The 16,837-nt window shown below is 64.6% G+C and overlaps 3 protein-coding genes across 3 annotated transcripts; 2 read left to right on the plus strand and 1 right to left on the minus strand.

Annotated features, from left to right (window-relative positions):
- Window positions 1-4,276: 4,276 nt before the first annotated feature.
- CAMK2N2 (calcium/calmodulin dependent protein kinase II inhibitor 2) lies at window positions 4,277-8,122 on the plus strand. The gene is made up of 2 exons (XM_030493772.1): window positions 4,277-4,572; window positions 7,051-8,122. Exons 1-2 carry the CDS (start codon window positions 4,404-4,406, stop codon window positions 7,119-7,121), a joined length of 240 nt encoding a protein of 79 aa, XP_030349632.1. The 5' UTR covers window positions 4,277-4,403; the 3' UTR covers window positions 7,122-8,122.
- On the minus strand, window positions 7,752-13,466 carry EEF1AKMT4 (EEF1A lysine methyltransferase 4). Its single transcript, XM_030493770.1, has 3 exons — window positions 13,245-13,466; window positions 12,055-12,338; window positions 7,752-9,581 (listed from the first exon to the last, which is right to left on the minus strand). Exons 1-3 carry the CDS (start codon window positions 13,414-13,416, stop codon window positions 9,282-9,284), a joined length of 756 nt encoding a protein of 251 aa, XP_030349630.1. The 5' UTR covers window positions 13,417-13,466; the 3' UTR covers window positions 7,752-9,281.
- An 18-nt stretch (window positions 13,467-13,484) lies between these two features.
- On the plus strand, window positions 13,485-16,521 carry ALG3 (ALG3 alpha-1,3- mannosyltransferase). Its single transcript, XM_030493771.1, has 9 exons — window positions 13,485-13,674; window positions 13,909-14,008; window positions 14,094-14,241; window positions 14,415-14,575; window positions 14,725-14,845; window positions 15,157-15,362; window positions 15,620-15,696; window positions 15,881-16,025; window positions 16,129-16,521. Exons 1-9 carry the CDS (start codon window positions 13,524-13,526, stop codon window positions 16,316-16,318), a joined length of 1,299 nt encoding a protein of 432 aa, XP_030349631.1. The 5' UTR covers window positions 13,485-13,523; the 3' UTR covers window positions 16,319-16,521.
- The last annotated feature ends 316 nt before the right edge of the window (window positions 16,522-16,837 follow it).

Here is a 16,837-nt window from a genome sequence, read left to right on the forward strand (position 1 = left end):
CACCAGCCCTGCGGTGGCCTGGACCTTGCTGAGCAGCCCTGCCTGGCGCGGTGCTGGGCGGCAGCGTGACTCAACCGCTCAGCTCAGCGCCAGCCAAAGCCTGGCCGTGCCAAACCGCCCGGCAAGGGGCTGTCTAGCCGTGCCGCATCCCGCACCCCCGCGGAACCCTGCTGTCCATCGTCTCCCTAGAGGCTTCTGGTCAGAAGCAGGGAACTCGCAGTCCCGCGCTGAGCCCTGCCCAGCCTCCCCCCCCACCACGCAGGGCCCAAGAGGGACCCACGCACCCTGCAGGGTGCCCGTGGGTGCCAGCCCATGGCCATGGCCCCATCCACACCCCCGGGGCTGCCAGCCCACTCCCGCCTGTCTCCCTGTCTGTTGTCATGGTGACCGAGATGTGGCGACAGACGAGGATGGAGCCTCACGCCCCAGCAGGGCTGTTTGGGTCTAGGCAGGGAACCCTCCACAAACAAAGGCCCTGCCCCGGGCAGAGCGCTGAGGATGCTCCATCTGCTCAGGTGCAGCCCTGGCATCACCAGGACTGCAGCTGTGCCCTGGGCAGCTCGTGCGAGGGATGGGGACAGTGCCACCCCCCTTCCACCTGCCCTGACTTAGCGATTGGAGCCCCCTCGGGAGCACCCACTTCCCAAAGCCAGGCTGTGCACCAAGACAGACAAACTCATCTCACTAGTGACAACCTGCTGGCTGGCTGCCCTGCAAAGGCTCGAGCCCTTCTCCCTGGAAAAGGAAGGCACTGTCCCTCCAGGGAGGGCTTTTTAGCCTCATCTTCCCACATCACCAGCTATGGGGAAGGGCAGCCCAGGCTGAGGAACACACCGCTCTTGCATGCTTGCCCTGGGCTGACCCACAGGTACTGAGCAGGATGCCTGTCCCCTGTCCCCCACCACCTCCTCACTGTGGTGACAAGGGCCACAACCATCAGCAGGCTTGGACATCCCCACCACCTGCACCCAGCCTAGGAGTGCATCTCCACTCACCCAAAACGCCTGTGCAAAGGAGCTGCCCAACAGCAGCACAGACAGCATACGCAGCAGCACCTCCATCTAGGCTTTGGCTACTGAGCGCCAGCAGCAGCAGCCAAGGATGGACACTACCCTGCCCTTGCCAATGACCTTTGCCAGTGTCCCACACTAGGCTGGGCACGGGTGCTCTGAGAGCACGGCAGTGCTGGCAGTGGGGAGCTGGCACTTTGCAAGGCCCCCGGGCCATGGCTGCCACGGCTGTGGAGCAGAAGTGCCATTTCACGTTTCTTGGCAGGGCTGGAAGCAGCACAGATGGAGGCACCCGAGCCGGCCTCCAGGCACGCCTCTGCAGCCACCAGCCCTGTGGCACCAGCCCCAGTGATGGCACTGATGAGCTCCTAGACCTGTAGCAGAGAAAGCCCCAGGCATGGTGGCCGATGTCTCCTACCTCATCCGAGCCCCCTGCGATCCAGCCACTGCCTGCCAGGTCACTTGACTCCATCCCTGTCAGGCCCCGGGGACCACCCAGCGCTCCCATCCAGTCCAGCTCCAGCTGCTTGGGGGTCTCTGCAGAGCCAGAGCAGAACATGCCCCACCACACACAGGGCATTTCTCCACTCTAAAACTACTTGAAGCACCAGTGACTGCAGGGAAACCCCTCACCTCCACCACAGCACCCAGAGCTGTCACCCCAATCACCACCAAGGGTGCAGGGCTCAGGGGCAGCATCCAGCTGTGGGGCTGGGTCACAGCAGGCTCTGGTGGGCTCCCAGAGCATCACCTGAGGCCAGGCAATGTAGCACCATCTTTATCACCAGCCCCACTGCAGCTGGGAGCCTGTCTGCTTGCCCTCTGCCTGGCCCCATACCCACCACACTGGTCATGGACAGCCCCCAGCCCTTGCATCACCTAAGGTGTCCCAGCTCCGGGACTGCAGCCCAGCTTTAAGGAGCCAGGGCAGGAAGAACCACCAGCTTCCCACTCCCACAGCCGCTGGAGCTGGCTTTGTGTCGGACAAAAGGCTGCAAAGGAAGCGAGAAAGGAGATTACGTGGCTGCTAAAAGGCGGATAACGAAGGTGGGATGAGAGCCAGGGGAAGGAGGGCACTCGGTCTGGCTCACCATGAGGGGCGAGGGTGGGGTCCTTCCTGCACCCCCACCACATTCAGGTCCCTGGTGCCTTTCCCCACATCACAGCAGTGACCAGCAGCACCCATGGGGAGACAGAGACTGGAGATGTCCCAAAGAGATACAGCGCCCAGAGGCATAGTGCTGCCCTGTCCCACTACAGCCCAGCTGTGCTGGCATGAACCCAGCCCTCCTCCTGGGTGGAGGGTCCCTCCCACACCCCCCAAACCACAGCCAGCCCCACAGAGCTCCCCCAATCCCATAGCCAAGAGAGGCAGCTAGCCGGGGTGCAAGGCACTGTACCGGTACAGGTGTGGGGGAAGCAGGGCCTTTCCCAGGGTGACCCCTCTCAAGCCTTTCCCAGGAGCCTGCCAGGCTGGAAGCCCTCCCGGAGCGCGGCACCAGCCCTGCTCACATCCCACACAGCCCATCTGCTCCCGTTCCCGCTCACCCCCGGCCCCGCGCGTGCCACGGCTTGCCTGTCCCTGCCCACGGCAGTGGCACGTGGGCCTGGCAGCGGGAAAAGCAGGGCACATCTCAGCGTGGGCCTCTCGCCTATTTTCCCAGGCGCTTTTCGCAGGAGCAGAAGCCGTTACATGAAAAAGTTCAAGCTGGTTCCCCAGCAAAGGCAGGAATAAAGGCACTCACTGCCTTGCCAGGAGAGCAGGCATCGCTGCCCCGTCCCTCCCCATCTCTGCTTTGGGAGGGGATGGTGGGGAGCAGCATTCTGCAGAGCGGGGTACGTAGGGAAAGGCATGGCTGAGCTTTCCCAAAATAGACGTACCTGCCCTCTCGCATGGACCAGCCCAGCTGATGCTCTTCTGCAGCACGTTTCACCAGGATCTCAGGCCATGGAAGAGATGGAGCACAGGGCTGTCTGTAAAAATCCCACTCTTGCCCTCTTGAGACACCCAGAGGGGATACTCATGGGGCTGGTAGGTGCCATTCCCACACAAGGCTCAGGCTTTGCCACCACCCAGCACACCCAGGTGAGCAGTGGGGCCTGGATGCGAGGGAGAAGCAGGAGCAGGGCTGCCCCATGCCAGGATGGTCCTCTCCAACCAGCCACTGCCACCAGCATCACTCCAAGTCCAGGAGCCAGCCAGATCCAGGGACCAGAGCTACGCCCACAACTCAGGCAAGCAGCAGCAGCCCCAGACTAAGCTTAAATAGCTCCCCAGCCCCAGGTGACCCTGATGGGGGGTCCCAGGTGAGGCTGCTCAGGGGCACCAATGGCAATTAGTGCAATCACTGTCCTGGCAGCAGAAAATGCAGGCGGAAAGGGCCAGTGTGGGTCTGGGGTAGGGATGTGTAAAGGGGACACAAACAGGGCTCTGCGGGAACACTGAGGCTACTCATGTGGCTCTCTCCCTGCTGACCCACAGCAAGTTCCCCATGGGGGATGGCCCTTCCCCCTGTCCACAGAGAACCCCCGGGGAAGGGGCAACCCACGGGGCGAGGGGCATCCCAGGGCATGCTCCCCATCTGGGTCACACTCAACAGCACCTGCAGAATCGCATCCATGTGTCCCCCGCAGTCCTGCAAGCACATGCGATGGGCACATGTGTACAAACATATGCACATGCATGTGCAGTGGCCTATGTGTGGGGGCCAAGGGGACTGGAAGGGGCTGGGGCTGGTGTGGCTCCAAGGGGGGACCCCAAAACTGGGAAATCTGTGAGAGGGGGTGCCTGGCTGGGTGCTGGGCAAGAGGCACAAGTGGGGACAACCAAGCTGGGGAGACTCGGGGTGGGAGCCGACTCAGAGGTTCTGGGGGGCTTGAGCCTGCCCTGGAGGAGGGCTGGGGGGGAGGGGTAAAAGGGCCAGAGCGTGGTGCTGGGGGGTCTGTTTGGCATCACCTCGGTGTGCTCGGGGAGGGCCTGGCTGTGCCTGGCGGTCCCCGGCTGTCTGGCCTGGCTGTGCCAAAGGATCCCCGCTCCATAGGGGCACCCCGTGTTTAGGGGCACCCCCGAGTTGGGGCGACCGCCCCGGCAAGGCTGTGCCGGGGGGACCATCCTGCGCTGGGCACGGGGCAGGGGCTGGGGACGGGGCGGGGAGGGGTGTCCCCATCCCGACCTGGCGGGCACCGGGCACCAGCCGCGGGGGTCCCCGTCCCTGTCCGGCCGGGCCGGGCCGGGCCGCGGCGCTCCGGAGCCGCCCCCCGCCGGGGGGGTCCCCGCTCCCCCCGGATGCATGACTTCATCCTTCCGCCCGGGTTTCCTCCCCGCCGCCGCCGCCGCCGCCGCAGACCGGCTCCCGGCTCGGCGCGGCGCGGCTCGGCCCGCTCGGCCCCGCCATGTCGCAGGTGCTGCCCTACGGCGAGGACAAGGTGGGCCGCTACGGCGCCGAGCCCGAGGCGGGGGAGCTGCCCTTCAGCTGCCGCCTGCAGGACACCAACGCCTTCTTCGGGGGCAACCAGGGCAAGCGGCCCCCTAAGCTGGGACAGATCGGCCGCGCCAAGAGAGGTACCGCCCGACCCCCCGCCTCTGCCCCCCATCGACCCCCGTCTCAGCCCCCACGGCAGCCCTGGCGCTGCCCCACGGCATCCCCGGGACCCCCGCGTCTGCCTTGCAGCATCCCCGGCAACCCTGACGCTGGCTCTTGCATCCCCAGCGCTGCCCCACAGCGTCCCCGCTACCCCCGGATCTGTCCTTGCATCCTCGGCTCTGTCCCGAGACCCCCGGACCTGTACTGTAGCATCACCGGCGCTGCCCCCCGGTATCCCCGGCACTGGCCCTTGCATCCCCAGCGCCGCCCCACAGCATCCCCGGGACCCCCGATTCTGCCCTCGCATCCCCGGCATCCCTAGCACTGTCCAGTGCATCCCTGTCACCCCCGACATCGCCCCACAGCATCCCCGGGACCCCCGATTCTGCCCTTGCGTCCCTGGTTCTCCCCCACGGCATCCCGCGGATCTGCCCTGCAGCATCCTCGGCACTGCCCCACAGCATCCCCGGCACTGCCCCACAGCATCCCCGGTACTCCCGGCACTGGCTCTTGCGTCCCCAGCACTGCTTCACAGCATTCCTGGGACTCCCAGCTCTGCCTTGCATCCCCAGCACTGTCCCCTGGGTACCTCTGGCACTGCCCCACAGCGTCCCCAGCACTGCCGTCCCAGTATCCCCAGCACTGCCCCCGGCATCCCAGAATCTCCAGCTCTGCCCCACATCATCCCTGGCATTGCTCCCTGGCATCCCTGGGACCCCCAGCTCTGCAAATGACACCCGGCATTACCCCAAAACCTCAGCACCCCCTTTTCCCAGCTCTAGACAGTGGCGCTGTCCCCCCAGCGCTGCCCCACACCCCTGGCAGCCTGGGGCTCCCCCCGGGACTACCCTGCAGCATCCCTGGGGCTGCCCCTGGGGCTGCCCCTGGGGCTGTCCCCAAGCATCCTTGGGGCTGCCCCCTGGCACCTCTGCAAGTGCCCCCGGGACCCCCTGGAACTGCTCCTCAGCATCCCTGGGATTGTCCCCACATCCCCCCGGACTGTTCCCCCCCCTTCGCTATAAACACCCCCCCCTGCATCACCAGGAACAGCCCCTCCAGCTCCATCACCCTCTCTCCCTCCACATTTCTGCCTGCCGCAGAGACCCCCACCAGCAGCTGCCAGTGATGCTGATCAACAAAAAACACCCCCCCGGTTTACTGTCCCTCCAGGACTCCATGAGCCTGTGTGTGTCCTGCTCCCCCCCCACCCCCCCGCTTTACTGCCTGCCGCAGAGACCCCTTTCAACAGCTCCTCTGTTTCCATTAGAACCCAAATAAACGCCTCCCGCTTCCCCTGCACCCTGATCTGCCACCATCAATCCTCCCCGATGCCTTGGGGACCCCCGAGAACGGCCCCTGCCTTCCCTGCAGCCCCCACTCCACCTGCTTGGGGGGATGTCTGTAGGCAAACACCCCTCTCTGAGCTGCAGGGGCAAAAGGGGGGGCAAGAGAGGCCCCCCCCCAGCACAGATACACCCCAGCCCTGAGTCGGGGGAGCCACTGCCTGCTCCATCCCCTTTGGGATGGTGATGGCTGGGCCTAGCAACCCCCCGGGGGTGATGGGGGGGACGGTTCTTCCTCAGTGGTGATGGGGGGCTATGGCTGTTGCCCCAGTGATGCTGGTAACGCGGGGGCTGTCTGGCCAATTCACCCCCGGGGTGGTGATGGGGAGGGTTGCTGACCACCCCAGTAGTGATGGCGGGGGGGGAGGTTCTGTCCTCCGCTCCCGAGGGTGATGGTGTTGGGGGAGATCTGCCCAACCAGTGATGTTGATCTGGTGGGAGGGGGGGGTGTCTGTGTAGCCCCCTGACAGTGATTCTGGTGGGGGTCTGTCCAGCCTGCCACTGATGATGCTGGTGGAAGGGGGGGGGGGGCGGCCCAGCGAGTGATACTGAGGAGGGTCTGTCTGGAGGGTGATTCTGACAGGAGGCTGTTCAGCCCCTCATGGTGATAGCAATGTTGGGGGTCCATGCAGCCTGTCATGCTGACGAGGGTTGGGGGACCTGCCTGGCTTCCCCAGCAGTGATGCCGATGATGGGGGGTGTCCTGTGTAGTGGGTGATGCTGGCAGGGGTCTGGCTGCCCCCCCCACCGAGCTGGCGGTGCCCCCCCCGCTGGGTCATTACCCATTCCAGTCCTGTTGCTCTCATCAGCGCCTGCCGCAGAGAGGAGGGGGGGGTCCTTCCTGGTCTGTTCCTGCTCCCCCTTCCCAAACCGCTTCTCCAGAGGCGGCCGCCTGGCTGCGGGGGGGGTGCTGCCCCTATCCAAACCGTGCAGGAGAAGGGGGGCACCCCCCCCATCCCCACTGCACCCACCTGAACCCCTTGGCCCTGCTCCCCAACATCTGTGGGCATATCTGGAGCCCTCCTGGGGTGGCGAGCGGGGCGAAAGCCGCGGTATGGGGCAGGGACCGGGTCCGCGTCCCCTCGCCCACGAGCCCCCCGCCTGTCCCCGCAGTGGTGATCGAGGATGACCGGATAGACGAGGTGCTCAAGGGCATGACGGAGAAGTCGCCGCCGGGAGTGTAAGCCGGGACCCGCCGCCAGGACCCGCCGGCCGTGCCCCGCTCCCAGCCCGCCCGGCCCCGCATGCTGGCTGCACCGCCGACGAGGAGGGGGAGGCCGAGCCCGTGCCCCCCCTCCCCCGGCCCGGGAGGGGGGCTCTGCGGCCAACACCACCCCCCCCCGAGCCATGCACTTTACCCCTCCCCCGGGAGAGGGACGACCCGCCGAGCCCCCCACCCTGGGCAAAGACACCCCCCCTCTCCCCGGGGGTGGGTTCCAGCCTCCCGCTCCGCGGCGCGGCCCCCCCACCCCGGGGCGGACCCGGCCCCACGAGCGGAGGGGGGAGCGCTGCTGTCCAGAGACATTTTTTGCTCCATCGTTTTTTGCATGAGCTTGGTGGCCCGGGCGCCCGGTGCAGGGGCCGAGGGTCAGCCCCACCACTCCGGCACGCTTCTTTTTAAACAGAAACTCCTCATATTTGTATTTTTATATCCGAATCTTTGTTAAAAACGATCTGCTGACGTTGAGATGTCGAAGTAACCGCATCGAGAAAACAAACAAACAAACAAACAAACGAGAGAAAAAAAAAAAAAAAGGTTCATATTTTTTTCCATAAGAAAAAGACAAAAAAAGAAGAAAAAAGCGAGGGGAGGGGGGGAAGTAAAGGGTGCGAGAGCGATGGAGGGAGCGTGAGGAAAGCCAAAGGCGTGGGGAGGAGCGCGGGGACCCCCGGCCCGAGCCCCGGCAGCGGGACAGCACCACCGGCCGCCGCAGTGCCCTCCCGGAGCACCGGGCAGAGCCCACCGGGGCAGCGGCGGGCGCCGGCCCCTCGCCGAGCGCGGGGGGAGCGGGGGGGGCAGGGACCGGCCTGAGTCGTTGTTTTTAATTTTGTACTTTAATTTAATTTTATTTTTTAAGAAGCTTCTCGGGGGGGTCTGATGTGCATGAGAAACTCGTCATCTTTTTCAATAACCTACGAGTGGCATTTATGGAGACAACGACGCAAAAAAAAAAACCCAACCCCACAACACAATGAAAAAATACCAAATAAAAAACAAAACCGAGAAAAAAAAACACGAAAAAAGAAAAAAAAAAGAAAAAAAAAAGATACTTGTGTCATGATGTTCTACAAATGATCCATTGTAAATTTAAATGCCATTTTTCACTGTACTGGTGAACAAAATGCGATGAATAAAATACATTCATGTACCAAGGCAAGGCCGGCAGCGCCTGCTCCTTTCTGTCCCTGCCAGGCACCGGCAGGTCTTCGGGGTGCCAGTGGGATGGGGTGGCACGGCGGGGTGGGGGGCTGAGCCCCGAGTCCTTCCCCAGCACCCAGCGCAGGGGGAGCCACCGCTTGACCCACTTATGCCTTGTGCCAGGAACAGCAGCCTGGCAGCTTCGCCTCTTTGGTGTCACTGCTGTCCCTCCGAGGAGGGGTGCCCTCTGCACCCCTCCACCAGTGGCACCCACCCGGGGGAGGTTTGGTGTGAAGCAGCCTTTGGGGACCCCCGTGGTGGCGCTCGCCATGCCAGCACCCATGTGCAGCCAGCCCCACCAGCATGTGGTGGCGTGGCTGTCACTAGCCCCAGCACACGCGTGTCACCGTGCTGTTGGCCCCAGGCACAGGCGGACACAGGCCAGGCGTATGTGGCACACCGGTGCTGTCACGGCATCTAGGAGAGGGGATCGGGGGGGGACACAGGCACATATGGCACATCCCATCTCAGACGCCCTGCCACCCAGCTGGGGGGTGACAAGGACATGGTGTCCTTGCACAGCCCCATGGCCAGGGAGGCTGGTCCAGGGGTCCTGGTGCAGGATAGTAGGCACCCCCTAGCGCAGCTGCCCCCGCCGGGGTTGGGGGTACAGAGGGAGCTGCTCTTTGCAAGATGGATGGGTGGAATTAAACCCGATTTGGTTTCATTACTGTCCGCAAAGCCCGGAGCCCTGGCTGCTCTCCAGCTGGGCGAGGGAAGGGCCGGGAGGGGGCACAGCATCACCCATTCCCTGGAGCATCCTGCTGCTCCCAGGAGGAGCCCAAGCCTGCTCTTCTCCCCATTACTCACATCACTGGGCAGCTTGTGGGGTGGGGAGGGAGCACTGGTCCCCCATCCCCCACCCGTGAAGGCGGAGCAGCTTAAGGCTTTATTGGGTGGAGGGAGGCCAGGGAAGCCCCCCTGGTCACAGCTGGATGGCAAGGAGGTAGTCCTCATCGTCTGGGGGGGCAGGGGGTGGCGGCGGGTCAGGAGGTGGGGGGGGCTGGTGCAGCCGGAGCCCCAGGGCCAGGTCGGGGGGGTCCAGGGGCTGCCCCTTGCGCATGACGTAGAGGAAGTAGTGGAAGGCGCCGGCATCCCCGTCCCCGCAGGCAACGTGGCGCAGAGACCAGCCGAAGGCCTCCTGGGCATAGTGGGGCTTGCGGAAATGGGGCTGTGCGAAGGTGATGGAGATGAAGCAGCCCCCTGGGCGCAGCACCCGGCTCACCTGCAGCGGGAGAATCCCCGGGATGGGGTAGGGGACACAGTGAGGTTCACCCCCCCTCACACAGACAGCCCTGTCCCCAGGGACCCACATCACCATCTGCCAAAGATCCCCCCCCCAGCCTCTCCCATCACACCCCCAAATCTCCTGTCCTAACCTTCACCCCCCCACAGAGACACCCACCCTAGTTCTGACATGTCCCCAGACCCCCCACAGCTCAGTGGCAATGAGGAATGGGGGTCCCCATGCACTGTCTCTCCCTGCATCCCAAAACTCTTCACCCCTATCTACAGCAGACAGGAGAGACCCAACCCTGGCGTGGCGAAAAGCTTCACCCCACCAGGCACAGGGCCCTCCCAGAGAAGCATGGGACCCTCATCCCATCCACCCCTCCTCAGGGTACCCAGTGCCACCCCCCCCCCAACACCCAGCATCCAAGGTGGGAGGGGAAAGGTTTGGATGGGAAAGGACTTGACCCTTTTAATCACCATTTTCTCCCTGCTGGAATTAAGCCCCCACTAACAGGATGGAAAAGAACATCAATTTTCTTGCTTGGCTTTATCCAATGTCAAAAGGCTTTTACGGCCAGCGCTCGCGTGCTCGGCATGCAAAAGCAGTGCCCGGGGCGGGCGGGTGGCCAGCCCCCCCCACCCCAGCACCCTGCCCCAGGAAGGGACACCCCCAGCTTCCCCCCCACAAGGGCAAAGAGCCACTGCGGCAGGGGAGAGGGCTGGGGGCCAAGCGGGGTTCCCAAGCTCTGGTTTAATCCTACTGGGAAGCTCCACGGCTCAGTGCTGGCTGGGGCCAGGAACAGACACAGGGGACAGGCAGCCTCTGTGTGTATCCCTCCCCCCTGCTGCGGCAGTAGCTTTTGAACCAAACCTTACTGGTTTTGGCCAGGAAAAGGAAGGCATGTCCCTGCAATCCCTCCCAGCACCCAGCTAAGCATCACTCCTGCAAAGCGCCAGATGCATCCATCCTGGAAAGAACCCCATAGCTTCCCAACTGACAGGCACAGGGGTCCCTAGGGTTGGGGGCAGGCAGGGATCTTCTGCTGGAGCAGATTGAGGCATCCCACATCCCATCCTCATTAATAGAGCATTAATGGCCGTTGCTTAGAGATGGGTGCAGGAAACCTTGTCATCCAACAGCCGGTGCGGGGGGCTGCTCCCCCCTCTGACATCTACCCTACGGCCCCCTGGTGGCTGGGACAGGGGTGTCCCTGAGGCAGGGAGGATTTTTGTGTCCCTATCACCCGTGTATCCTGTGCATTTTGGGTCCCCGCCCCTCCCTACCCTCCCCAGGGACAGCAAGACAGAGGCTATGAACCCCCTGCCATGAGAAGAGGGATGGGAGTGAGAAGGGGGGTGCGAGCCACTGCCGGACCCCTGCACAGGGCCTGGCAAAGCAGTGAGCGGGTGGGAAAAGCCAGTGAATCCCCCCGGGAACAGGGACAGCAGGGACCAGCCGCGGGTGGAGGCCAGTGCCCAGAGATGCTGGGGGAGCGCAGGGATTGAGCAGGGGATTAAAAAGGGAAAAGGGAAAAAAAAACAAAACTAAATCCTTGCCGTTTGGCCAAGTGACAAGGACAGGCAGCAGTGTGGGCAGGCCAGGCTCGGGTGGTGAGGACAGCCCCAGTGCCCACAGCGCCGGGGTCCTGCTCCCACCTGGGCTCAGGGGGGCAAGAGAGGATGGGGGGGAAATAGACCCAGGCACCCCAGCACCCCGTGCCACTGCCGGGGGTGCCATGGAGCACAGTGGTCATTCCCCCCCACAGTTATCCCCGCGGGGCAGTGCAGGCTGCCACAACCTGCACCCTGCGCCAGGGTAGGTTCAATCCCCTCCCTGCCTCCCACACCAGCAATTAATCAGGGCCCAGAGGCATCGCCCATCCCCGTGGCAACGCCAAGGCCATGTCGATGCTGACGGGGGTTGCCATGGCAACCCCGGACCAGACGAGTGCTGGGGACCCCGCTAACGAGATGGAAGCTGGGTTGGGGAGGGGTGAGCACCCGTCACAGCCCTGTGGTCCTCACCTCACCCTGGGCAGGCAGGGCCACCTCGGTGTGTCCCCCAGGTCCCCTCCAGGCACCCTTGGGTGCCCCTATACCCACCCATGCCAGGATGGGGTCCATTTTTACTGCCACCCCTTCATGTTCAGGATGCAAATAAAGAGAGGGGTCACCCAGGTCTCCAGCAAGACTCAGGGTCCCCAGGGACACACCTGGCTCCATCCACCTCCCAGGGGAGAAGGTGATGGGAGGGAGGGGGGTCTATCACCCCCAAGGATTCTGGAAGCCCCCCAGGTGCCCCCTTACAGGGTAGCAGAGGGGATAGCACCAGCTGGGGTGGGGCAAGGCAGTGGCTGGGGTATCCACAGTGAAGCAGGGTGCTGAGGTGTTCTGCACCTTCACCCACCCAAAATGGGGATGGGGTCCACCCTCTGTCCCCCCACACAGCTCCCCCCACCCCGTACCTCCGCCAGCACCCGGTGCATTGTGGCGGCTGCCTGGCGCGAGACGTTCCACGGGTCGGTCTCCCCCACCATAAGCACGTCGAGGGTGCCCTTCTCCAGCACCACGTCGAAGGCGGCGTCGGGGAAGGCGAGGGCACGGATGTCCATGACAGCCCAGCGCAGGCCGGGACAGCAGGCGTAGCGGGCGCGCATGGCCGCGATGCAGGCAGGCGAGTAGTCGATGCTGGTGACGTCGGTGTAGCCCAGCTCGTACAGGTCATGGCTCAGGGCGCTGTTGCCGCAGCCTGCGTGAGGCACGGCTCAGCCCGGGTGTGGGGTGCCCACGGAAGGGCTGCCGGCACCCCAACCCCATGCTCTGAGACCCAGGGAAGGGTGCGGGTGGGCTAGGGCAGCTAGAGAGGGAGCCAGTCATCACCTTGCCGCTAATTAGCAAGTGCTCGGCTAGTTCCTAATTACCCTCTTCTTGCAAGGTGGGTGCACTGGGCTCCTCGCCCTGCAGGGCTGCGGGGGGAGAGCAGCCCTCGCACACCAGACCCCCCACCCGGATGGGATGCACCGGTGCCGTGGGCTTGCCGGTGGTGGGAGGGAGGTCCCAAGTGCTTCCCTCGGCGGTGCTGTGGGGCAGGAGCTGACTGTGCCCCCCACGAGCCTGCTGTGGGGCCAGCATCAGAGGCAAATTAGGGCAGTGTGCCACATATGGGGGGACTTAACCGGGATGGACAGACAGAGGGACCGAAAAACGGCTGTCCCAGGGGACCAGCATCCCACTCGGCCAGTGCCAGCCCGGCCCTGGCAGGACACGGGTCCCCGGCGCGACACGCACGGGGAGAGTCCCTGTGGCCTCCCTTCGCCTCGTCGGGGGAGCCGCTCCGCCCGGGCTCAGCGGCTCTGAGAGGGATCCCGGGGGGGCGGATCTGGGGGCCATTAATCGCAGCTGGCGGCGGCTGATCCGCTAACAGGATCGGTGATGACACCGCCTAATCCCGCCCGCCCGGCGCGGCTGAACCTGCCGATCAGCCCGCAGGTGGGATTACGGGCTGGTTGTACCGGGCCCCGCCGCGCCGGGCGCTGCCCCCGGTACCGGCCCGGTGCCGCACCGCCCCCTCGCGGCCGGCGCCAGCGCATCCACCGGCAGAACGCCGAGCCCTGCCCGCCCGCCCGGCACCGGGCACCGGGCGCGGGGCACGTACCGAGGACGAGGATGCGGTCAGCGGGGCGCAGCTCAGGCTGCAGGTGCGGGAGGAAGCGGGGCAGCGCCCCCAGCCACTCGCGGGGCTCGGCGCCCTCCTCCCGATACAGCTGGTCCCAGAAGCGGCGCTGCCGGTACCGGCGGTTGGCGGCGGGTGCGCGCCGCCGCTCCATGCCGGGCGGGGGAGCCCCCCACGTGCGCCTTCCGGCCTCGGCGATTGCACCGCCCTAAGCGCTCCGGCCGGAAACGCGGAACGGAGCGGAACGGAGCGGCACCGGCCATGGCGGCGGGGCGGGGGGCGGCGGTGCTGCGGCGGGCCTGGCGGGAGCGGCGGGCGGCGCTGCTGGAGCCCAGCTACACGCCGCTGGTGGCCGCCTGCCTCTGCCTGGCCGAGGGCGGCGTCAACCTATGGGTCATCCGCAGGGTCCCCTGTGAGTGCCGGGGCCAGGCCGGGCCCGGCGCGGGGGTGGGGGTGTCGGAGCGGGCTGTCAGGGTGACAGCAGCGCCCGGGCCGGGCGGCGGCGGGGCCCGGGTGGGGACAGGGGGGACAGGGGGAGCCTCGGCTGGGAGCGAGCAGCGGGGCAGGGCCGGGGTCTGGGGGGGGGGAGGCCCCCCGCCGTGCCCCCAGCGCCCCCCGCCCCGCCTGAGCCCCGCCGTGCCCGCAGACACCGAGATCGACTGGAAGGCCTACATGGAGGAGGTGGAGGGGTTTGCCAACGGGACCCTCGACTACACCCGGCTGAAGGGCGACACCGGGCCGCTAGTGTGAGTGACGGGGGTGCCCGAGCTCCCCCCAGCCGGGGTCCCGGGGGGCAGCAGGGCCTGGCCGCTCACTCCTGTCTCTCTACAGCTACCCCGCCGGCTTCGTCTACATCTTCCTGGGCCTGTACTATGCCACGGGCCGCGGCACGGACATCCGCCTGGCACAATATCTCTTTGCCGGCCTCTACCTCCTCAACCTCCTCCTCGTCTTCCGTATCTACTGCAGAACCAACAAGGTAGCCTGGAGCCCGGGGGGCCCTGCTGGAGGCCGCAGGGCCTGTCCTGCCCTGCTGAGCCCTCACACTGGGCAGGAAGCCAGGGCTGGCATCGGAGCTGTGGAAGGGCTCGGCAGCAGCGGGGGTCCGGGACAGGCTGGTGATTGCCCTCATGTCTCTCTGTCCCCTGCAAGGTCCCCCCATATGTTTTCTTCTTCATGTGCTGCGCTTCCTACCGCATCCACTCCATCTTTGTCCTGCGGCTCTTTAACGACCCTGTGGCCATGGCCATCCTCTTCCTCGCCATTAACCTCTTCCTGGAGGAGCACTGGTCCTGGGGATGCTTCTTCTTCAGGTGAGGGTCTGGGGTCAGGTGGGGGCTGCCTTCCATGGCATGTTGTGTGTGTGAACAAGCTCAGCACCAGGGAAGAGGCTGCGCTTGGTCCAGGGGCTGCCTGAGCACCCATGGTGGGGGCCGCAGCAGTAATGCAGCTTCCCACTCAGCCTGGCTGTGTCCGTGAAGATGAACATCCTGCTCTTCGCACCAGGACTTCTCTTCCTCCTCCTCCAACAGTTCGGTCTCCGGGGCTGTATCCCCAAGCTTTGCATCTGTGCCCTGCTCCAGGTGGGTCCCTGCTCAAGACATCACTGCAGGGGCAGGCTGGCAGCCCCATCAGCAAGGGGTAGAGGGCTCTCCTGCCTGCATCACAGCGTCCTGTCTGGGTGTCCTGGGGGCTGGAGGCCTCTGGGTGGATACACAGTGGCACCAGCATCTGAGTTTGCCACACACAGCAAGCTGGAGCTTCACAAGTAATCTAAATCGTGGGGTTCCCATCTTTGGCTGACTGTCCCTGTCGCTGGGGTTCTCGGGAGGTAGAAAGGGTGATGGAGACCTGGCTTGCAGCTGCTGCGAGGGCGCTGGTGTGTCTCCGGCAGGTGGTTCTGGGGCTGCCCTTCCTGCTGGTGAACCCTGTGGGGTACCTGACTCGCTCCTTCGACCTGGGCCGCCAGTTCCAGTTCAAATGGACAGTAAACTGGCGCTTCCTCTCAGAAGAGGTTTTCCAGAATCGGGCTTTCCATGCCACGCTGCTCCTGGTTCACCTGGCTGGCCTGGGGCTCTTTGCACTGCACCGGTGGCACAGGTGAGACTCAGTATTCCCCATGGGTGCTGGTTCCCCCATGGAACCCCATTTCGGTCAGCCCCCATGGTGCAGGATACGGGTCCGTGACTTCCCTGCCCGCACAACGCTGCAGTTCTGGGCTTGCAGGCAGGAATAGGGGTGAATTACTGTCCTGTTTTGGGGAGTGTGCTGCTCAGGCAGCGTGGCTTACAGGGCAAGGTTCGGGTGGGAAGGAATTTCAGCAGCTGTCGACATCAATGTTTATGCTTCCCCCTCAGGTCCAAAGAGAGCATCCTGGCTCTGCTGAAGGACCCTGCCGAAAGGAAACATGCATCCCCTCCCTTAACTGTCAACAATATCCTTTGGCAGGGTGGGCAGCAAGAAGTGGGGGAGAAGGCAGGGTGGACCTTGGGCTCAGCATTTGCAGGCTCCCGGTCCTGCAGTGCTGTCAGTGAGCAGGAGCTGTGCTGTACAGCTGAGGAGCTGTTGCTGGATTGCACCTCCAGCCCCCTGCGTTTGTCCCCTTAACGCCAGTGCACAGATCATCTTCGTCCTCTTCTCCTCCAACTTCCTGGGTGTCTGCTGCAGCCGCTCCCTGCACTACCAGTTCTATGTCTGGTATTTCCACACACTGCCCTACTTACTGTGGTGCACCCCTACTGCCAAGCTTGCCCACATGCCCAAGTACGTGCTCCCAGGAGAGGGACCACTCATCTGCTGGCGGGGTCTGGGAGCAAGCGGGCTGTTGTGTCCCCCCCATGATGACCCACAGCTTCCCCCCCTGCAGGGTGCTGCTGCTGGGTGTCATCGAGCTCTGCTGGAACACCTACCCCTCCACGGTCTGCAGCTCCCTCTCCCTCCACATCTGCCATGGACTCGTCCTGCTCCAGCTGTGGTACGGCACGGCCCCCCCGCCGGTGACACACACCCCCCTGCCAAGCAGGAGGCCTGCAGCCATCTCCAAGAAGGCCCAGTGAGAGTGGAGCCAGCCGGACAATGGGAAACGGCCTCTGGGACTGCCCCTTCTGCCTGCTCTTTCCCCACCTGGCTCCCAGGCTGCCTCCAGCCATCCCAGGAGGGGCTGTGAGCCCTGGAACTGTGCAAAGGGGGCAGTGTGGGGACCCCCAACAGGCAGGACTTCCCCAATAAAGGGGGCTTTGTGTGCCCTTGTCCGGCTGCAGCATCCTTGTGCCATGATGGTGTCCAGATGGCCATGCCTTGGTCTGCCCCACCTGTGGGGAGGCAGAGCAGCTGCTGAGCCCATGGGAGATCCCTTCCCAACCCTGGGAGAGTGCTGCCTAGGGCAGGGGGAGCAGCCTCTGGGGTAAGGTTGCGAGAGGATCTGCAGAACTGCTTTGCCTCAAGGTTTGAATCACCTTGATGCAGCCCAAAGCTGTACTTGATCCCTCCAGTACAGCTTTTCCTAGTATCCTGCATGCTCCCTCCCATAGGAGATGGCTGGGAAGGGGGTGACCCCTTCCCCAGGGCTCTGGTGA

Source organism: Strigops habroptila, chromosome 8, assembly GCF_004027225.2.
Source record: "Strigops habroptila isolate Jane chromosome 8, bStrHab1.2.pri, whole genome shotgun sequence".
In the NCBI taxonomy this organism is placed as follows: domain Eukaryota; kingdom Metazoa; phylum Chordata; class Aves; order Psittaciformes; family Psittacidae; genus Strigops; species Strigops habroptila.